We start from the raw sequence: 24,132 nt of genomic DNA, 5'->3' as shown, positions 1-24,132 counted from the left end.
ATATCGTTAAAAGCATTACTTAAAATCCTAATGATGATTCGCGGTTGAGGACAAAAAAATCGATTGCATACTATAAGAAGATGAACGAACGGCAACACGGATGACCATGATCATTCGATGCAGAAGCTTGAACGGTGTACCGGCAGCGAAGCAGACTCTTTACCCTCTCTACGAAAATATCATAATACGTATTTCAGTCTCGCTGGCGTCGATAAAGAAACAGCGACGTAGTTGGGGAACTCAGGGGGTAATACGGAGCGTAGCATGAGCTGGTCATCCCAAGCAGGTAAAATCGCCCAACGCGCTCGGATCGAGTTGCCTATGCAGAACCTAGGCAGCACTGCAGCACAAGAAATTCAGGCGGCGGCCTGCAAAAAGTTGGAAGGCGGTCACGCGTACATAAGGGCAGAGCTACGAGAGGGACACTGACAGTAAGCAAAGGAAATAAATAAAAGAAGACGAAAGTTATGATTACCTGACTTCTCTGGGCGAACATCCGCTCAGTTTCGATGTCAGGCGTATAAGAACCGTAGAAGGCGACTGGCGGCTTGAGTGATTGCAGTGGATCTAGTGGGTCCTTGAAATCAAATATTTTATTTGATAAAGAAGAAAATAAAGCGTCTGCGATGTCCGCAGCGTATGCCACGTCCACGACGAAAAAGAAACGAGGAGGGGCACAGAAGGGGCAATAGAGGGACACCGCACGCAAAACAGACCGTTTTTTTAATTGAAAAACATCGCAAGGGACCATAGATATAAGAAGTGAATAGAGCTGCCATAGCGTCTTTACGTACGATTGTTGAACGAGTAGGTATTGACGGCTTATCCGGGTTACGACCGCTGCTAGTGTGCGTGAATACCGCGGCGGACCACTTGACTCCTTCAGAACGAGTCTACTGCATAAATTGATTGGATTAAAAATCAAACAAAGAATAGCTTGGACAAACAAAGAATGTTACTCAGAGTCACTTACTTGCTCATTCATCTCTTTGGCCTTATCGCAGGCAGCGTGGGCACTACAAATTGTAATGGGTGACATTCTCCTTGGAGTAGTAGCGGCCCTGACTCCTGCCTAACCTAAGCAGCTCGGAACTTTCGCCATTGCCGCTACTACCCCAAGGAGAATGTCACCCATTACAATTTGTAGTACCCACGCTGCCTGCGATAAGGCCAAGGAGATGAATGAGCAAGTAAGTGACTCTGAGTAACATAGGGCCGACGTACATAGTCAACGGCGCTATCATGGATGGCGCCGATGACTGTGTTGAGGTGGTGCAGCTCACCTCCGTTCCAGAAGGGTCCCTGCGCAGTATGCCGTTTGTCGACGACGGGGCCAAGGACCCGGTGCTAGCGTCTAATCTCTGTTCAACTTCATCTCAAGCGCAAGTTAAAGAAGGACAGAGGATGCGTGTGTTAGTATACGTACAAAACAGTTCGGCTTCGTGGATTTACAGCGGCGGAAAATAGATTACCCACTGTACGGAGAAGGCTGCCGGAAAGAGCTGTTAGTATTGCTTAGAAGTTCCACAGAGGAAATTGATATTTGTTCAAGCGATGCTAATTTACATGTAATAGTATCTTCACTGTTTTGACAAAACTTCGAATCGTTGCCAAAGTGATGTGACTATTTAACATAGTAAGACGTTTATGAACCTGACGTATTCTGGTATTAGAGAGGCTATTGATAAATGTTTATAATAACAACATCGTGGGCAGAAATGGTGACTGCTGAGAATAGTGTAACTTTGTGCTGTATAAACCATGCGCAAAAGAAGTGATTTATGTCTGTTCTATAGACATGTAACGGTTTGAGAGCGTTTTTACTGTAGGCAAATTTAATAAAATCAATCATACAATAGAGGCTACCAGAACAGGATTCTGTTGCAGAATCAGGACGGTCAATAAACCCACTAAAATGGCTGGACGCACCTGTCAGTTAAAAGTGTTGAAAAAGTGTTACACGTTGCTCTTTTCAGACACTTTCAAGCTATGGGTAACTAAACCCGTTTCATTCTTCGCAATACTTGCAATATGTACACAATACACACGAATATGCCCATTTTCCTGAGGGATGAAAAAGGTACTTCTCCAAATGTCCTCTTGCGGATTTCTATGTTGCCAACCGCTGGTGCAAAGCTCTCCCAGGCTGAGAGTGTAGGTGCTGAGGAGATCTTCATTTCTCAGACCCGCTGCCGTTGATTGAGGCAATGATGCTGCTACTTCATTGGACAGTGACGAGACTTGCGGACAGAAGAAGCAGGGACCTTTACAAAGATGCAATTCATCACTGTTCGGTGGCTGGCCGTCAAAAGCTTTAAAGGGATGGATAGAGGAGGGGTGCTACGATGGCCGGCAACCGAGGGATTGTTGATCAGGAGGGCGACGATACACCGCCATAACGGGTGCGGTAACAGCGGTAGCAGCAGCAGCACCAGCAATGACAACAGCGAGGAGGCTCGTCCTGAAGTACAGCAAATTAACGTTACTCCCTCGGGTGACCAAGCCAGACCACTAGCTGTCATAGATAGAAGTAACTGCACGAAATCCTGTACGGCTTGATGGCGGAGACAGAGATGGAAAGGGGATACCAGTATAGGAAAAATACAAACCTAGATATAGCGGCGTGCGCAACAGGAGTTTCTGCTTGCTGCCGCTGGATCTGCGGCTTTTGCCTCGAAAAGCGTCGTATCGGAAGGTCACACAGGCAAGGCATTGATACCCATAGCGTGATGGCCCTCAATGAGAAGGGGCGTCCTTTTTATGTCGCCACAGAGAGAAAGCGGGCAAGGGGAAAGTACTGGTTAGCGTATCCATTATGATTTGTGACCGCTGCAAAGTAAGTTGGCCACGGTAACTACGGTTACATACTAAAAAACGCATGTATGTACTGATACGCACATACGGAAATAACTTTATGTACTACCCTATGGTGTTAACGGGAAGCCAATAAATGGTGGCATAAACACATAGAATTCACGTTGATTTCTCCTCCTTTCTGGCTTTTCAACTTTCGGCAGCTAGCCGCCATAATTCCTTTCTCATTTAGCACTCGTGCCTGTCAACCGCATAAGAGGCAGCGTTATTAACACTATTTTACTGGCGGACAGTGGATCATACAGGCGCTGGCGAAGCTTGAGAGCAAGGGCTCTTGCACACGTTCTTCTCAGAGCAACCTCTACAGTCTGACATTCTGTCTGACCCAATAGTTTTTCTTTTCCGGATAAAAACGGCACATTAGAGACACCGAACTTATTAGCACTACTTGTTGCGACTCGCCATCGAGGGGCTCTTTCCTGTCTCTTCCCCTTAGTTTCTTTCCACCCCCTACCGCTCCGACTTTTGTCCGCTCTCTCGTGTTTTCTCGTTGCGCCCCCTCTTCTATCTATCGTTTTCTTCCTGTTGTATTTTCGAGGATCGTGTTTACCTGGTTTCTGGTTTCTATTTCTACATTATAGCACTAAGCGACAAACGCAAATGTACACACGAAAAAAAAAATCCGGGTAACAGCTGGCAGCTGGGTACTGGAGCCTGTAGCCAGTAACTGTCCTGAAACAGAAATGATTCCTGGAACACCAGCCTACCACTAATATTAGTAGTGGTACTTAGAAGAATTAACCATTTCTACGGCTCGACACAGATTACGGGAACCGCTGATATTGTACATTGCGCCCTTCGTGTGACACGCTGACCTGCTGGTAGGACATCGCGGAAGGGAAACATTATTCATAGGGTTGATGTACACAGTAGCAATTCGTAGACCAATCAGAGTTGTTATTACGTCGTAGCATTGCCGTGGTCGTTGCAGTATGGAGTTAGTGTTATTTGACGTCCGACTAGACAGCGACGCTGGCTAGCCACAGAGACCTCTTTTCCTGTGTCCAGTCAGTGTCCTTCACCCACACAAAGCTGCCCTTCGGTTCTTAGGAGATTACTCAAACAGTTTGTTTTTTTGTCTCAGGCACGAGTAGTCCACTAGCTTAATGTCACCGACACCCGGTCGGTTCAGTGGTAGTGCACCACGCATAATGCATTGGAGAACGGTAGCTGTCGTCTCATGTAAAAGGAACGTTGATTTCTACCCTTGTTGCAGTGGCTATGCGACTGTGTGTACTATCAGCAGCTTCTGCCGTAGGGCTATACATCGCCAACAACGTGTAGCGTATCACAAGACTGAATAGAATTGGCCAGCCAGCCAGCCAGCCAGCCAGCCTGGGTATTTTCGCTAGAATGTATTTCTTTCTACGGTGACCTTGTCTAAACTATGCGTTCCTACTTGTTTTAGACCACTTGTTTTATCGGTCGGAGCTCTAGGCCTCATCCTGGCGAAAACGATAAAGTAGGATGGTATTCCTAAGGACAAGTTCTGGGACCTGGAAGACGGCTAGCTTGACTTCAGTTCTCGTTAACGATGGCAATAGGTGTATCTATAATACGCGTATTATAGAAGCACGACGGCGAGTATTCAGATGACTGATCAGAAAAGAAACAACCTATCACCGTATCTGATTGGAGAAATCTGCTTGGAAAATCGCTAGTACACGAAATTCGATGTTTTCTCCCTTTTCTTTAGTTCAGCGCTTATTGTGGCAATGCCAAGACTTAACCGATTTTCTATTCTGCAAAAAGTATGCATTTAAATGTATCTATATTAATAGGCCATGGTGCATTGTTTAAAATGTTATTGAAAGTGTTTTATGTCTGTAGAAACAAAAGATACGCTTTTCAATAACCCGCCCTGTTTCCACTTTCGACTCATATTGGTTAACATTACAATGACACAGACCGTCATGTATCGGATTGTAAAACCCCCATTTAAAAGATGAATCGTAGCAGTTTCATTGAAGTGACAATATATGTTCAATTAGAACCGCTCGCACTATGTGTAATTTGCAAACAAAAAAGCAAGTTCTATATCTATTATTATTGCAGAACCTTCCATAATTGATCAGCTTTGCAATATAAATCAGCTGCACCTCTTGACACGACTAACTGTTGTCCTAGTTGAAATTCTAGGAATTGTTTTTGACTACAGCCTCAAAGGACTGACGTTGTCTGCGAACCAAACAACGATTCCGATCAAATCTTCTATAAGACAACTGTAACCCAGATTACGTTGCACTGAGCTGGATCTTCCTAACTTTATCGCAACTAATTTTATCTAACGTGTGTATATAGCATTGTGTCGCACGGCCTGACAATATCCTAGATATGCATTATATGATGGAAGGCCAATAAAACTTCGACTTTGCCGAACATTACTGCATAGCGAGCTTATATGAAAAACTAAACTAATTCGAAAAAATCTTGAAATTATAAGTTGAACTTAAACCAGGAACTTCATATTACCAAGTTCATCACGCACTCCGCTATTGTAGAAGTAAAGAGCAACTGAAAAGAAGGATCGGTGTTATACGTTTTTTAAATTCGATTTTCCGTCGCCAGATAGATTACAAACTGCTGCTATAGATTATTGAAGGTATACGGTCTTATCAGCAACGAGAGAAAAGGAAAAGTATAACGTTTTCCGTGTTTTAACTCAAGAGAAAAAAAGTGAGAAATCGTTTGTCTAGGCAGACTGAAACGCCTGTTTTACTGCGCACGCTTTCCTTGCTCACTTCAACTAAAGTTTCCTCTAAACTTCATGTGTGTCAAGCAGCAGTCGTAAAAGGGTACATGAGCACGAGCAGGCTCAACGACGTCTAAGACCTCCGAGGGTGGAAAGGTCACCTGAATAAGAGAAAGATCATCTTCACATACGCCATATGCTGTGGATTTACGGTTGACCCATTCAACGCAGTGAAGATGCTTGCAGGTCAACAAGGTACACGCAAACCTATAGCATTATACGAAACTTCCGGCCTAACTCAGCCTGGCCGTGTTCAATCGAATCGTAGAACATCGAAATCTAGTTTATGAAAGCGCGATTCACAAGGTCAGGTACGGTGCCTGCTGTTTGCGCGTAGGCGCTCAATCATATCAAGATTAAGATTGCAATGCGACAGCATGGCCTGAGACGAAAACTAGCAAAAGGAACAGGCAGAGTACCATATCGTAATGTAGCTCGAACGTAGTTCGTTACGACACGGAGAAAGATATCATAGATGAAACTTAGAGATGACACGAGGTTATGGCAGAAGAACTAGTGCAAGCAAAAACATGTACCGGTAGGAATGGGTACCAGTAGCAATGATAGCGCTGATATGTTTGCTTAAAAGGAAACCAATGAGACACCTCGAAAGTGAAAAAGGCTGTTTCGGCTGGGCTCCTAAACTTCTAGCTAATCTGATATGTAGTTATAACAGTGTACGCTTACTCTTATATTGGCAATGGTTGTTTTCAATATAATGTTGCAGCTAGGAGTGCTGTTGAACCAACAGTCGTGCTTCTTCAGTCGTCCATCTTTAAAAGAGGGGCCTGAGCTTTTGTTAGATTGTATTTTTCAGTGTCGAGACATGTTAGACTTTGGTGGAGTTGCTATAATTATTTTACGTTATCAGAGATTATAACGTATTAGGGTTATCGTAGTGAGCTAGGCAGGAAGGTACACTGAACAATGTCTCTGTTCCCAGGGCAATCTCTGACAAAGTATATGCGGCGCGTATTTTAAAAATATCATTATTAGGTATGCTGTCCACTTATTCAGGAATGTCTTATAACTGGTTTATGTCTCAATTATCAGTCGTTCGTATGAAGCACTATACAGTATTTGGCCTTTCAGTCTCTATTGTAAACAAAAGTTTTATCATCGTTTTCTCTGCGAGAATTATTGCGCAGTTATTACTATTATATCTTTACGATAGGAACACAAGTTACAGCTTTTATTGCGAACTATATTCTTATTTCTCATGAGGTACGGTGAGAAACAATAACTTCTCAAATGACTCTTAATAGTTTTTTAATACTCACTGATAATCATAAAAACACTACAGCAGGGTCAGCAATCCGCTGTGCCTGTAATTGTTTTTATGCTTGAAGCTCGAAAATAGTGCTGAATAACACCGTCCAGTTCAACGACGTAAGCCTACTATCTCGAGCCATTGTTCAAGACGATTCCTTCACTCAATATGTAGAACTTCTAATTTTTGGCGTGTTCCACTGGCGCGAAAGACAAAGAACCTTTCTTACCCAAGCTCTGAATTAGGTCCAAAACGTAAACATGGGACACATATCCGCGCGTAGTATCTCGGCGTAGTATGCCGTCTGAATGGTCGTCGAGCGGCAGACGTGGGAAGTGCTTGCAAACGAGGGTAGGATTCGTCACAGCCTCTGAGATCCGGTATCCAACCTTCGCTTTGACCTCGGTATTGGATCTTTTCAACGATTTCCAGTTCGCTTTTGCTAACTCGCCAGCTAACGAACGGGAATTGGTAGTGTCCATACAGCCCAATCGTTTAAGCTTACCGGTAGCTCTTTCTACAGATATTTGACTGCAATCGATCTTTACATTCTCCACAAAAACAGAAGTTTTTGCTTCGCCAGCTGCGTTATATTGGTTCATTCCGTTAACCTCATGCGCTTCAACGACGATACTTGTGCACTGTGAGCTTGAAGTGCTTGAAGAAAATTGCTTCGTTAGGCCTATCGTTACCCGTCCAGACTGACAAAAATGGTATTTAAAGCTTTTTTTTTTTTCATCATATATCATCTATTTATCGTCATACGTGCGCGTCGTTGGAAGTGATATGTTTTACGAAAATGCATCATTGGCCTGCACACTATTCCCCCAAGCTGAGTAAATACATCCGACTTATACCTAACGAAAGTATCTGAGGAATCGAGTGTACGAGAAAAACTGTCGATGGACGGACGAGTTCAATGTGTTTAGTCACCAAATAGAATCAGCTGCCATGTTTATTAGATTCTTTTTAAAAGAATTAATATCAAGTTATCCTATTCAGATCATTCATTTTACGAATAGAAATCCTAATAAATTCATGTTTTCTTTTCTGTATTATGTAAATTTCCGCGTGGCCCGATTGTGCAACTCAAAATGAGTGCATAACTGGGTTTCTGGAAAAGCACGACCTATTCGCTTCATACATTTGGATACTGCTTTCTAAATAGGACGTCAATGTGTTCTCAGGACCATAAGCGTCACCGATTCTGATAGCCTCCATTTGCAAGCTCATACTCATGACCAGTGATAAAGTCAAAATTGTTCAATATATTTCTATACAATTTCACTGCAGTACGTATAGCAAAAGTGTAGTTTGTATAGGCTTTGGCTAAATTAGATGAGATGGCCAGATAAGACGTTATGCACATGGATGGGTGTTTCGGGTTTTACTTGTTATACTGAAATTGGGTCATATTTTAGACGGCTGACCCTAGCACAAAACGTTATCGAACAAAGCCTAGAGTACCACGTGCCACTAAGTGTAACATTACCACTGCATCATCACAGGGAATAGACGATATGTATATATATATATATATGCACGTACTTGTTTCAACGCGATCTTTTATCGACATGTAAAAATGCCTTAATAATTTCATTTATTTCTTTTGCTCGTTGGCGTAGTTTTTTGCCCGCCAAATAAAGCAGGAAACTTAGTCTCCAGCATTATGTAAGAATGTTTCAACGCGTTTCTTTGTTGGTCCGATACTCTTTTGCTGACGCTGTAATCCCTATCATCTTTATCCCACAAACTTTGTCTGAAGGCTTTATCGATTGGGCGTCGGGCGGGGGGCAACTTCTTACACCTCTCCGGTTCGTCGTTCCACGTCATGTAAGTCTAGGCTCTCAGCCATCGTATGTGACCAGCCACGAAAGCCCGCAGAGCTCTTTGCCCATACGTGTAGTATCAGCACGTTATCGTAGGTGCTGTTGATCCCTCCGCTATTACTACTACCACTACGGCATCATCCAGTTAGAAGGTGCTATCGGAAACACATGTTCTACCTAGTTACGTTCAGCCATCGACAACAGCAACAATGTTCCAATTTGCCCCCGACAACAACAACAACAACAATATCCTAATTTGTGTGCGTTGCTATTTATCAATAAAGCATTCCCGCTGGTGAAGGAGCATCGGTGTGTGCAACAGTCATCTAGCATCGTGTTTCTCGTGCACAGTTGTCGCTAATCTCTCTTTGCAGACGACGACGATGTTTTCTCAACTTGCTACTGCCACTACCTGCTACGTTCGCAAGGAAAAAAAACAACGATTCTTTGGGCGCAACAATTTCCCAAAGCCAGGCTAATTGTAGGACAGACGGGTACCTAAAGGATAACCACTCAGACTTCTGTAACTACATCGACACCAGCCGCAGCGACGTCTGTCGACGTTTGTAGGACCTTGGTGGCCCAGTAGTGAAACGGTAAAGCAGTGTCATTTGAAACTAGAGCTGCAGCTAAGGCAAGCGCTTCCTGACAACGTTAATAACCCCATTATTATGGTGCATTAATAGCCCCACAACTTATGGTGGCCCTGGTGAGGACCTCATCCTCAGCAGCAGGAGATGAAACGGCGAGAAGAGCATGACTACGAAAATCATTAAAAAAACGTGGAAGCGAAGTGGCCAGGAATTACGAATCCAAGCTCCCTCTCTCTCTCACGCACACAGTCACAAACACCCTAGACAAAAGAAAAACGTAGGTTGTTTACATTGTCTCAGAATCGTACATGTAGATAGCCGAATTTACGTTGTTGCCAATAGACGCTACGAGCCAATACGACAACAATGTCATTTTTTCGCGTTGTAGTAAAGTATATATAATCTCAGTATTATCATTATTGTTGCTAATATAATAATGGAGGAACGGTGCTACCAGTATCACCGGCAAGGTGGTTACGGTACTACACAAAAATAAATAGGCAAGAATTTGTACAGCAAGCCTGCGTGAGCGATCGATCGACTTATCCCGAGTCGTTCCCGAACGCAGAAGCAATCAGAGATATTATGTATACGAAAATGTTCACTATGTTTATATCTCAGGCAGAAAAAATCGAATAGAACTTGATGACTGTATGTACTACGCACGCTCAAAAGGCGGAACGTCATTCTAGCCGTCAGCACGTACATACTTGTTATATACGGTGCGAAATAAAATTGCAGTGATTCTGGTATGGTGGAATAATGTAAATGTATATTTTTATGCGAGAAAAAAAACGTGTAACAAAATGTTAACTTTTTCTTTTGTTAGAGACTTGTTTATAGCTGATACGAGTGCCGGGATTACTAGTAGCTGTGTACATACAAACACAAAGCATTTAATTCGACCAAGTCACTTCAGTTTTATGTGTGAGTCCACATCTGTGAGACTGATTGTATTGGTTGATATTTATATATCAATACATTTATAAACCCATTAAATAACCACGAATGAACAAAATGCGGCAGACCAATTTAAAGAGATTATGGCTGGCCGTCTCCGATCCGCTCTGAATGAATACGTCCCGACCTCTATTTCGAGAGCGATAGCTCGTTCGTTCCTAGCAAGATAATTATATCTGCAGCTTCTCTCTATTTGTTCGATTGCAGAAAGACAATGAAGGAACCCGATCAGATATGCCTGAGCGGCAGAGCTCAACGTTTGCCTTGTTTCTCTTCGTACTAAGACGGGAGATCAGCTCTAAAATTCTCGAATCACAGGATTCACATTTTCGTTTACCGAAAAAAATATTAATTACGCGCTTGTAAATAGTTCGTATTCAAAAAATCAGTGGAGGTGCTGAGCGATTTTTTTAATACAATAACGTGACAGGGATCAGATGATGTTAATTACCGCGATGGCAAATAGGTTGAAAGCTGGACCCACCACCTCGTTAATCTTAGGCTGGAGTTAAAGCAAAGATTCAGATAATTTCTTCAGATAATTTGAGTTGTAAATCTGAGTGAACTGTAGTGCGCTGTGTATCAGGCATCGAGAGTGTTATCTCAAAAAAAAAACAGAAAAACTATTATAGTAATACCGTTTTCACTCCAATCAACTGCTTTTCAAAACTTTACATTTGTAATGGGTAATATATCGGACTAAACCTACTTATATTTCCATTGAAAATTCTTCTACTTGGCCTTATATTAAAATTAGCAGTCCGCCGATTACTTCTTCAATCTGTATTGGTTCACACAAATTAACCTACTGGATTAGACTATGACCCGGTTTTTTCAGTTACATGCCAGCTTATTCTAACTAGCTATGATATCATCTTTTATATGACAAATATTTACGCCTCGTATTATATATGTCTATAAAAGCAGTCAAGAAACCCAGATCCTCGACACCATATGTGGCATCATCTGTCGTACTCTACGTGCTAGGGAAAGTAGTTTGTTAAAAACATTACGATAAATAAATGTCATAATAGTAACATGTCTGTATCAAGGATAGAAATAATATACTCACCGGTTCTTCTGTCTACGGCTACACTTTTGAAGAAATCACCTGCAAATAGCAATCTCGAACTCATTTTAGAGAGAACAGCCTTTACGATAGACTACCTATCGCCCAACCAGCTGAAATAGCATAAACGATCTGAATGAACGAATCAGAGATGACGGTTAAGATGAACACCTATAATTAGAGATGCCAGGGTGCGACTCAAAGATGGTTTGTTAAGACGTGATGAGTTCTAGTTAGGCTCAATCGAGGTGCATGGGAACAAATCCACCCTATTTAGCAATGCCCATCTGACCGAACCATCGGCTCGAGGATATACGTCCCTCGTATGATTACCGACCGCTGTGAACACTGTCACAGATGCCTCGTAGTTAATTTCGCACCCTATTGCTAACCTATTGCTACATTTTTCGATCATATGGTCTTAATGTATCATATGTATGAAACGGCGAAGGCTTCCTCTAAGTAAAAAAGCAGACATGGTGACTATCATAGAACGTTAGTTTAAAAACTGAGTTTTCCCGACTCGCGTCCAATTAAGCTTGGACCCATGTTGAGCATTCGTAAGTGTCGGTTAGTTTGTATACCGCGGTTTCTTCTACTGCCGGTGTCGCCACGTATATAGGATAATACGATGGACTTTGTCGAGGCCAGGACTACTTAGAACTTTTATTATTTTTTTTATCATAGCGCTAGTGAAAGCGTTACCGAATGTTGTACGAATGCTATTGTTGCCGTTGTTTGTGCAAACAGAAGCAAAAAAGAGGAAAGATTTTTACCTAGATACAGGGCACGAAAGTTAAAAGCAAATGTAAATTTATCCCTATGGCACTCAGGCGTGTTAAAATATTTAGCAAGTGTCTTTTCCAACGTAACAAAAGCTTAGCCCTAGCAGCCGAACGTATGTGGTCGTCGAAAGAACGGTAACTGCAATCCATGTCAGGATCAGTTTGGAAACGTTGGGGATACTGCAGCGGAAAAGGCTGAAAGCAAATGAGTCTGGAACAACAACGATTTTATTCGGCCCACCTCGGCGACCCCGGCAGGATTCATTCGATTTCCCCTTTTTTCCCCACTACATAATGCCTCCATAGCCTCGATTCAAGCCATACTGTACCTAACTTTGCCCGAAGCAGCCTGCTGTGTTCCATGTCTGCATCCATTAGACCTAAGAAAAACGGAAGCTCTTTATTGTTACATTTTTTGAGTCTCCCACCCAGTGGTACAATACAACGTCTTCACAATATCACGGCGTCCATCGACGCTGCTGTTGTTGCCGATGAAATTATGCCAAGAAAACCCCCCGTATGGTCGCCTGAGCACTTTTAGGACCATTTACCCTGGCTACTCGCGAAACCCACATTCGATGACACCCGAATAGGGTTGTTTCCGTCGCGACCACCACTCCGCCATGTGAATCTGTCGCCTAGTAACGAGCCCTTCATTGGCTCCCTCGATGCTCGATGGAAGGCCTGCTCTGCCGATCTTATATTCTTTCGTCTGCTCTCCGATAGGGTTTAGCTTATTACATGCCTGGGTTGGTGGCGAGTGGTCGTTTTGTGGGCATGGCCGAGACGACAATCAACGAAGGCTTCGTTTGGTTTTTTAAGGAGAGCATACGGCTGCAGAGACAGCATCGGCTTCCAAGGTTAAAAGGCTATGGTTAAGAAAAGGCGAGGAGAGGCGAGGTGTAACGCCCAAATCCGTAGTGCCCCTTCACAATAGATCACGCACAATTCCCAGCCATGTATCTTACGCGTCTCTTGTTTCCCACGCAGAGCATTGAATTCAAATAGCTTTCATTTGAATCAAAGCCGTTACTCCTCAACGATGCTTTGGAGCTATTACGTTGGCTATAAGAGGTCTTCCAGCTTTTTCGAGCCAAAGGGTGAATCGGACTTACTTAGTACCAACCGAACGACCTTAGCCATGGTGGCTCCACGTCCCATTGCTGCTGGAGTACTCGGTTCGTGCGAGTACGACTTCGGGTTCTAACGTTCTCTGTTTCTGTCTTTACCATCAAATACAATCGCATTTTTCCGTCTTGGTTGAAGCACCTGTGATCCTAAAGAATAGAAGAACGAAGAACAGGAAGGAGAAAAGGTTGATGAAGGATAGCAAGCGAACAAACGAACAAGCCACTGTCAAGAAGGCTGGATTTGGAAAGAACACTGGTCAAAACGGACAGCTGACGTCGCAATTGCTACGTGAGCACTACCGAACTGGCAAAAATACGTCCGTCTTTGATTCAGGACCTCAGGGCGGCCACGCTCGTCTGGTGTCCGCGCGTCGAACGAAACCCTCGACATACACTTTTGCTTCTACTATAATAAGTAGTAAGTCGATGAGTCAGTGAATGGCACGGCTGCGCAATCCGATTCGACCACTCGAAGTACTGAGTAGATGGTGACGGTAAAGATGTAGCTGGGTTCCTAGACCATGTAGGAGCGTCGAATTGAACAACGGACCACCTAGAAGAGGGACCACTGGGTGGGTAAACAAGCCGTTTTCAAGGTAGAGAAACAGCAGCGGTGGTCCAACCGCGCCCTTGAGCCTGCTAGATGCATATATACGTTTGAGCAGGCGGAGAGGGACGGAGAGGTTAAGGCGAGTTGGGGTCAACCGATAGCCCACTAGCCCATAGGTAATGGGGAACAACTGTCTGAATTTTGATTTGTTCCCTTCACATCGTCCTTCTTTCTCGACGTTGGCAGTGGCGCCGGTAATGGTAACGATAACGGGACAAGTCACCTTAGTCTGCGGCGGCCAAGGCAACGCTGACTGACTCAGCCATTTATGGTGACACAGAACGTCCTGAGCACTCTAAGAGTACTCGAAGAGACGTGGGAATGTGCGACCTGAACTTCTGTGGCAAACTTTATTCCAGGCCAAATTTTCCGCTTTCCACTAGCTCCACCTCGCTATCTCTTTCTCTCTACGCTCGCCTTTACTCCATGAAACCTCGACAAGGAAAGTCACGGGATGTGGTTAAGGGGCTTCGCTAAGAAAGTCAATGAAGAGGCAGCGAGATGAACAACCCGACTATCGTTATCACGGCCTGTCATTTACCAATAGAGAAATCACGGTCCCGTGCGACAGCAATAGGGAACACAACCACAAATTGGGTTCCCTTAAGCATCATTTGGACAGAAAAGGAGATAGAAAAGCAAACGGAGATGAGACATGCCATGCTGACCGCGGCGACAACAACGACGACTACAACGTTGGCAAGCAAACAAAGAAAAACAGTAGTGGTGATGAAGTTAACGAAAATGTGGCTCTACAAAGCCAGGGACTTAAGCGTGTACCAGGCTAAAAACAACATATAGATCCATTGTTGTAGGCTAACAGAGGCGAATGTTTAGGGATTGTCTTGAAACCAAGCAAGGCAAGCTTCCTAGGATAATGAGTATCTAATATAGCATATATTATATTCTTATAACATATGACTACATAGAGTACAATGATACGTTTTTTACGTGAAACGTGGGATTAGATTTCAAATCTGCGCATTACGCGACCGTTTTCGCCCTATTCGTTCGTCTATTACAAGACTCGTATCGTGTGTTCATAGATTAGTTTAAATTACAGTATACTGAAATGTATTTTACGAAATTGTTCGGTTGATTTTTTTATTGTACTAAAAAAACAATTGGCTCTCATTTGTCTACTACACAATAGTTATATTAGAAATGCGAAAATCGGAGTTTCGCTCGCAATCAGTGTTGATTTTCTTATTAAATGAATTGGTATCGCTTAGATAATTATTTTCTTATTAATATTAGAATTGTTCTCCGACCATAACGTTCTTTTTACAGATTGTGAAAAAAACAAAAAAAAAAATATCAATATAATAAAGCGGACGAACAAGTTCTTCCAAACACAAATGCCTGTTTCAGCAAAGGTATTTGCAGCGGATCCCGTCGCGACTAGTATTGCGCAGATATGATATCTTTATTGCTATCGCCTGAACGCACTATTGGCCAGTTAGCCAGATATAAAAAAATAGCTATAATCGATAGGACAAAATAAAATTCTTTCAAATTCAACCACCGTTTCCAAAACTCATTCCACCTACTGAAGATAAAGATCGTTCAAAGCACCACCGATCGTATGTAACCTATTAAGCTATCTTTATTGGATGCAATGATTATATTGCCGTTCCCATCTGATAGAAGAACTAACCTTGCTATCCCGGCTTGGCGACCCTGCGGACCAGCAGCCTACCGATTTCCTATCGCTGTCATTTCACTCAGATACATTATAGTGTTGTTCTATATCATTGGATTGTTCCACTAGTACAAGCTATTCAACTTGGTTGCGTCTTCGTTATGCTTACTCAACTTTTTGTCGTTGACAGTGATCTGTGATGCATCCTCGCTGACACCATATTGCCCAATCTTCTTCCCATATAAATAGTGTTCTGTCACGCACATCCGATATTGAGCAACAGGGAAAAGAATAAGGAAACGTTTTACAGGAACTGAACCGTCAATTCGACCCGTCTATAATCGCCGTTTAAAAAGCTATCACCGTCTGCGTTTTGTTAGTTCTGACCTAAGAGGGGCAACGAAATGGTTAGTTCCCCCAATGTTGCTGCTGATATTAGAAAAATACCGTTAATGCAAGCAGGTTTATGGTTTAGTAAGTTCGTTGTGGGATCGATCGCGTCAGACTCTATCTACAGATAGAAGCTTGAGTACTGCCAGTGTTCGTTTCCGATAACTTTTTACTATTACTATTATTATCCGTTCATGTATTTTTGTTTTAGATCGCTTACATCATTTACTTTTTTATGTGTAAATATGCGTTTGCGCACTAGCGGGCGTTGGTGATCCCTGTCTTACCAAGTTGATATAGTTTATATATATATAAACCTTATAAAGTTTAACCCTGTACATTTCAATAACTTCTGGAATTTAAATCATTTCCATCTTGAAAGATACACCCAGATTGAAATAACTGTTTAACCTCGAATAATGTGATACTCTCATGGACTCGATATGACGACGTGGACGACTTAGTACGAGTTGCCTTTCAGATCTCGTTAAAGGTTTGAAAGACAGAGCTTCACAGCTAATGGCGGCAACGTTGGTTTGGCTGGTTGGTCACTGAGGTGCCGTGGCAGCTGAGACCTTAGCCGCAAGCTATTAGAGGGTTACACGATGACAAAATAAAGGAATAGTTGGTTTGGGGGAAAAGGACAGGATTCCGCCGAAAGAGGCCGATGGCGTCGCCTTTTTAGAGAAACAGGGACACCAATCCAGCTTAGAAAGCAGCAACACAAGGCCAGGCCTTGGCAAGCATCGGACTGGACCGACTGGTTGAAACTGTCGGTGGTGGTTACATCCTGGGTGTAAGGTCGTTTGCCAGGCAAGACTCCAATGAAACCAGCCAGTGGAACATAGCTCCTGTCTGCCCGTTACTGCATTCTTTACAGTAGTAGCATCTGCACGCATAGTCTCATTGAGGACCAGCCCCAGAAGTAGATTCCATCCTGTACCCGAACACTGACAATGAAATACGCCCATAAGCCGCTACAGACATAAACAGCTATCCTGGTTCTCTAGCAGCTCGCAGTTGTGATTGACTTTCTGACTTCCTGCTAGCGACGCTTATCCCTGCAACCGGTCGCTATTGACGCCTGCTCCTGTATAATAACTTGCGCTAGAAAAAATACGATAAAGATGAGCCTAATACACGAACGGCGAGAGAAGACCAACGTCAGGCCAGTGCGGACAAACTTTCTCCGTGATGATACAGTGATAAAGTGTTTACTTAGTATTTTGCGGATAGACGAGGCTCAAAACTGGGCGTAAGCACGCGGTCTGTTTCGTGGAGCTGGCTTTCGCCTGAAGTAAATCTTAACTAAGGCAGTTGCAAATATACAACTCTGAACGTTTATTTAGTACAAACAAGATACAGCAAAGCGTTAACCTAACAGTGGATAGAAATTACCGCTACCATACGAAACGTATTTGTTCGGCCTGAGTTATGTAGCACGTGAAAAGAATCGTTATAAAATAATGGAGGATGGGCAAGATTTTCTTAACAGGTATACATTTCACAGTTATGTATTGTGAATAAATACCTCATATATAAAATAATAACTCTCAAACTGTCCCGTGACTTTTTTAAAATATTTAGAAAATTTTTACCTCATGCTGTAAATTGTAAAATGGGGATGTAACGGTCGTAAGATAAAATTCGCTCCATAGGTAGTCACTGGCTTCTCCACTGTACCTTCGTTACCTCATCCGATTTTCCATTTACAGGCTTTTTTAAATCAGGTAGCGTCTAAGTGATCCTTGCCATTTGAATTCTGGTAAAGACGGCCAATTTTCCTTTTTGTTGCAGATGATAGGCCACCAGGTCAGCCGGCCTACAGAACCGGTTTACCGAGTTGGCTAAGGTCAGCTGTTAATCGCATACAAAGTAACTACAATATGTAGTGGAAGTCACTAATGCTATTTTCTTCAGCCTGTCTCTTTGGGCGCCTCAGCCCTAACAACCATGACCAGCTGCTAATTTTCCTAATACAATCTTATAACATTTTTCAGGTTGCCAGTTACTGGAGTGTTGCAATGCCACTTTGATAAGCGACATTTCTATGCCAACGATTTAGACAATGCTACGGATTACAATTTTTAGATAAGAATCGAAGTTTCACTTCTTTTTTTTGGAGAAATAAGGCAGCTGTAATTCTTTGGAGGTGAATTATAGTGTGTAGGCCAAAGTTTGAAGTAGCCAATGATAAGGCAAGCATAGTGATATCAAGCTCAAGTATATGCAAATGGAGTGGTGATGGTTAGCAGATCAACCTATAACGCTGGACATCGATTACAGGAATGCTGATAAAATGTTATTTTTCTACACTAGCTTCTTAGCTAATTGGCCTATTAGTTAATCATGTCCGTTTTTGCGTTCTCTTTCTCGGTGTTTGCTACTGTCTCCTACCCGTTTTGGCATCTGAACGTGAGCGCGCCTTAGAAAGGTACAAAGAATGCCCTTGAAACGGGACGGACGTTCGCGACTATCTTTGCCGACATGGACTTTCGGCAGAAACTGCTCGAAGTACATTCAGAAGCGGAGTTTAAGAACGTTCTGCTGAAGCACGCGCAAGATCTGGCAGCCGAACAAAGCAACCCCGCTAACCGGTTTGCCAATCACGACGCCGACATCGAGTTTCCGGTAAGGCATGCACTCCGGGTGGGCCTGTTTTGGCCCCCTTTTCCTTCTGGCCTCTATCTCTATCTTATCGTAAAACGACTTGGCCACTTAATACCTAATTGATTTTGTATACTCTTGCCAGTGTGTACGGACATTCTGCTCTCAAAGCCGTAAGACCCTTACCTGTTTCCAGTTGCGAGTCGTATCCGCCTTTTCGTGCCATCGGCCTTAAGTGTGTCATTATTTCTCCTATAGCTCGTTTTTCATTTACACCGTTAATTAGCTAACGTCCGCACAGAATGAATACGTTTTGGATATCGTTTTAGACGGCCCTTGAATTTCAGCCAAGCGTCCAAATACAAACGTCTAGTGAAGCACTTTGGTAATTATAGACATCAGCAATGACAAAATAGGATTCAGGTTCATCTATGAACCTCTGTCTATGCTGAGATCGTCAACCTAGATAGAGCAAGTTTCGATTGCAAATATACAAAAAAGCTCAGCGCTAAAAGAGTACGATAAAGTCAGTTAGATTAAGTACGTTTCGTCAGAAGCAGTATAGTTATTATTAGTTAATGTTAATGACTAGACTCTAGTGTTTTTCTAAGATAAAATTATATATTGTGTAAAGCTATATCCGGTTGTCGTCGTTGTTGAAGTTTACCCCACTTAACCTAGTAACGCCTTTTACCCGTAATATCATACTGTACCTTCGTTTTCACGTCAGCCTCGCCGGCTTTTTGACAGAGGGAAAACGTACTTTACTCAAGCTAATCATTCCATCCTTCTACTATTAGTTTTTGCTCAATTGATAGATATTGAATGCTACTCACCATACAGAAGCTGAAGCTGTTAAATGAAGTGGGCTGTCTGCACTCGCTCTGCTATAATACACTGTAGTACTGTGATAGAAGAAATCCTACAATTGTAATAAAAAAAAAATTAGACCAGCCACTGCGCTGTTAGATACGGTGGTGATTTGTGACTTTATCGGTTAGGACCACCGTGACTTCGTCAAGTAAGGGAAAGGGATGACATCCGTATAAGCCGCTGTGAACTATATAGTGGCTATAGACAAGGCGGAAGATACAAATTCATTAATGGGTAAATCAGCTCGATCAACAAGTCCACGCAAGTAGGTTAGAACGTTCGTCTCAAATATAGCACTGGACGACGTTACGGTTTCTACAATTCGTTCACGTATCGCCTACAAGCTATATATCTATCAGACTACACACGTAACGTCAGTGTTGTTACTCAAGTTAATAATTTTTGACGATCAGACTATATTGAGAGTAATATCTCAATTATCTTATTATTCGTGGTTCTGAATTTGTAACATTCAAATATTTGGCGGCAGGAAGCACTAGCCATTACTCAGCTTTGCCTAGCAAATTTTAGGCCGCTCGTGAGTTTAGCAGCTTTCGTTTACGTAAATATTTCCTGTTTGCCTTGTGACAAAGAATCTTACCGGAAAGCGTTCTAAAAATGATGCTAAGTAAGTTACTCGACTGATCGTTTTGGTAGCTGTTGTTACTGTACGGTCCGATAGAAAGAGAAGCCAAATCACGTAAAAGAAAAAAAGTTTTCTTTAAAACTAATAGTTCCTTTGAGTCGAGAAGTTCTTAGTAATATTGTTGCACAATGAATACCTTGAGCGTACGCAGCTGCGGACTGTGCTATCCTTCAAAGACTACAGATTTTCGTTGGGTCTGTTTAGATGTGTTATAGTAAATGACAACTGTAGGACAAACTGAGCTCTGCCACCAGCCGGAAATACGTCTTTCACCACGATATTCTCTGTTTTTCTATGCCGTCATTTCTATTGTAGGTGATCAGTCAGCTAACCTCGAGAATTTTGAGGCTACCTATATTGGGCATTGTAAGTTGCTGATTATTACAAGCAGTTTACATACAGAGTAATTTATGTGTCTGGACCTTCTTCGTTTGAACTATATCCAGTGTAGGGTGATGTTGTGCTCAAACCATCACCAAACTGCTGACATTAATAAGTGCCTCTATCTTTTAGTAAGTTTGGCTTTGCTAACTTCTCTATCAAGTGTCAAACAATTTTACTTCCAACGCGTTATTGCACTATTAAGTTTTAGCAAACGGACAAACTTTCCAACGCACCGAAAATTTCGACACTATAGAGGAATTCATCTTTGCAGTGTGTACAAACATGTAGCACCCTGTCACCCTTGGGACTCGCATTCGAGGCCATATCACTTTCGTTTCTAATAATATGCTTAAGTTTCGCTACGTCATACTGTATGTTCGGTTTGTCTGTGCGTTATTAGCTGTGCGAAAATTTTCGATGACTGTTTCAATGACGGACTCGTCTTTTAACTTTAGCTTAACTTAATAATGCAGAAAGTATTATTCAAAATGTGTGGGTCTATATACGAAGTTAATGACAAAAAGCAATCCGCGCCGTTAATCTAAGTTACGATTCATAATGCGCTCAAAGAATACCCATTTACATCTATATACTATGACGGTAGTGATTATGTTCTGTTGCAGCGCCTGGATGTTTAGACTCAATGCCGATTGGTTAGAAAATCTAACAGTTGTACGTGGCAAGTAGCGGACAATACGATTTCACCCCATTTTATCTGTAGTGCTATATAGTTTTTAGTTTTTGGATAACGAAGACGGCGGTTTGAAATTGCCGCAACGATCATAGACGTATTTTTTACTGTCTATATTCCAGTTGTGCGTGATGGTGGAAAATAGTATTCGATGGGCTGTCGTGCAGGTCATTGACAGGGACAATCAATAATTCAGTGACTTTCGATATAATATCTATACTTTTTGTTTACTACGTACCTGGTTGCGGTGTTAACTTATCCTTATGGGTTTATACGTACACGATATACGCGTGATTTCGAGCGATATTCTATACGTCTAAACGTTAATCCACGACCCGATATTTTGGCTTTAACAAATGGATAAGCCGGGAAGACAACGATTTTGGTTTAGTTTACCCATGACTGTCATGCAATTTCCGCCTAATCTGTTGCGTTAGAAGCAAATACCGTTCTGATTCCGTACACTCCGTCCAAATTTTTTTCAGCTGAAACAGTCGGTCTTGATAACTATTTTACTCTGCTATACGCAGCACTATACAAGCAGCACCGTCTATGGCTGGGACTCGTGCGGTGGAAAAGGTTGGTTCGTTAATGATGGACCGTCGTTCGTTAACGAGGCTACACCGAAGTCCGTTCAGCCCTGCAGCCGTACATTTTTCTAGTAATTTACCCCATTACCCTACTAATGTGTTAAAACGAATCTGGGTGGTCCAAGAAAGGATTTGCATCAAGCGCGTCCTAAATTGAGTTTTGTAAAAGAATAAGCTCTATCGAGAGTCGCTCTTATCTCTGTTGCAAGCAAAAACAATTTACGCTTCGTTGCTAATATACACAGGTGCAATTTATTTCGCTATGTATTTTGTATCTTTCTCGGACGTACGAGAGTGACCTATTTGGCACGGCTTTAAATCTGTTTTATCAAATGGCTTGTGCACTACTTCACTTGCTGCTTTTTACCTATGTATTATGCCGACCCCCCGAGATGTAAGGACCCTTGACAGGAGAGCACGCTAAAGCTTCTCTATCTTCGTGTGTGAATGCGACTAGCACAACTGACAACGGCTATGCATTTTGAAATCACGAATTGGGGTTTGTGCTACCTTTATTTTGAATGTTTGCGCGTGTGTCTGTGGGGTCAATGTCACCGCCACAGCAAATTCGACAAATGAACACGAACCCAACCCGACCGTCGACTAACATTTAGACATTCATTTTGAATTAATTTCGATTTAGCAGCCAATACAACCAAGCGAAAGGACAGTGACCCTTGTCTACGAGACCGAACTGGAACGAGTAAGTAAACGTTAACCGCATTACTTCAATACTAACCGCACAGCAGCACCGGCAGTAGCAATAGCAGAACGTGCTGCTAAAGGAACAGGAACGTCAAGCACAAGAGCTTCAAAATACACAATACACCGAGCATTTTCGCTTCGCATATTCTATGAATGCCGGTCAACCATCACAGGCTTGACTACGACAAAACGAGTCTTCTTGCGCTGTTCAACCGAGCAGCGTCAGCTGCGGCACGGCAGATCTAAAATTCAGTGTGACCTCGTTGTCGGCGTCATTCGCAAACACCGCAACAAGCACGTAAGCTTCAGCACTTGACCTCCTATGGCTAGTTCTAAGCGGTGAAGGCTACCATTTCGTAGAGCCCAGTCAGCAGCTATTACATACATACGTAGAGAAAAACAATGAGATCAAAGAAAAGCTATTGAAACTACTCTGTTAAGTTGGCCACGCTAACGTAACGACCGCACCAGTGTTTCTTACAATCTGTAAACGCGTTTCTGCGTTACAACTAGAATACAGACCGCCTGTTCAGGGCTTCCAACTACGCATCATTCCACGGTTCTGTTCTATCACCATTCTAGATGGTTATCCATTCGAGATCGGAATAATCAGCAACTCTGGTCGCCAAGTCTCGTCAGCGACACGCTAAGTGATCGGGTCACGCTCTTCATTCGGTTTTTCGTACTATGTTCGATCGGTGCAGAAGCAGTCAAGCGTCCGTCTCACTCTGCATTTCTGCTCGGTCTGTGGGCCTTGGAAACGTCAAGGGTCGGAAAATCGTGACCTGTCCCAACAGCAAACAAATATATCTTTCGAAAAAAAAAATATGCCCTGAAGCGCCCGTTCATCTCTCAAAGAAGCGGATATGGGCAAGGCTGCTGCCACTTGGCGCTGTGGCGTTTGTCTTCGAACTGGGCGGAAGCGTAGGAAATGCAAGGGGACAACTCGACTTCCAGCGCCATCATCCGAAATGGTGCCAAAGGGAAACGATGCGGTTGTAGCGGCTGGGATATGCTTACTGCTACCCGAAAGGTCACATCTCTGTCTAGACGTAAGCTAAGCTAGGCATAGTTTAGCATACGCATGATCACATCTACAGAAAACTGCAGCAAAAGAAGGAAAAACTGGCAGCTACAGTATCCAATATCTACTATAAATCAGCTTTTGTCCCGTCCACTTGCCCCTTTCCACGGTGATTTCCACGACGTTCAATATGGTAATGAGTTACACAAATGTACTTAGTTGCGATCATGAAGGAAATTACTGATCTACTCGTAATCAGCCATAATTGCTGCAATAAACGGCTTTCGGAATCTCTTTTTTTTTTCTACATATTTAGCGATATACGAAGTCACCTCGTACCCGTGCATACAGAAGCATGTGAGTAGGCCGCGATGGTCAACCGTGCGGTTGCTAAAAATACGGCAATCTAACAAAATAAACATCAAGCTGAGAAAATTGCACTGGGGCAACAGGAAATTAAATCTCGTTAAGGTCATCATCTATCGCAGCAATAGGAGGTATCCAAGTTTCTTGGATATCTGCAACCTCTTTCTGTGTACGTCTACCGTTTATTTTTCTTGCTACCTGATAGGCAATATATCAGTTTTCTGTAATCGTCTACTTCTAGTTTTGGTCCAACATGTGCCATGTTTTAACTCAGTATGGCCGAAAGCTAACTATTCGAATCAAACGATAGCATACACAATTACGCTACGCAGTCGTTGGTCA

General features: G+C 42.7%; 1 protein-coding gene across 1 annotated transcript in view; it reads left to right on the top strand.

The window, feature by feature from the left end:
- Window positions 1-24,132, top strand: part of LOC111262930 (solute carrier family 4 member 11) — a 184,607-nt gene that overhangs the window by 130,311 nt on the left and 30,164 nt on the right. The window contains exon 5 of the mRNA XM_086969364.1: window positions 18,335-18,535. Coding sequence (XP_086825490.1) covers window positions 18,335-18,535 — 201 coding nt within the window. The remainder of the gene's footprint in view (window positions 1-18,334; window positions 18,536-24,132) is intronic.

The sequence above is a fragment of the Varroa jacobsoni genome, unplaced genomic scaffold (assembly GCF_002532875.2).
Source record: "Varroa jacobsoni isolate VJ856 unplaced genomic scaffold, vjacob_1.0 scaffold_714, whole genome shotgun sequence".
Lineage (NCBI taxonomy): Eukaryota > Metazoa > Arthropoda > Arachnida > Mesostigmata > Varroidae > Varroa > Varroa jacobsoni.
Note: the sequence above shows the minus strand (reverse complement) of the source record. Positions and strands in the feature narration are given on the sequence as shown.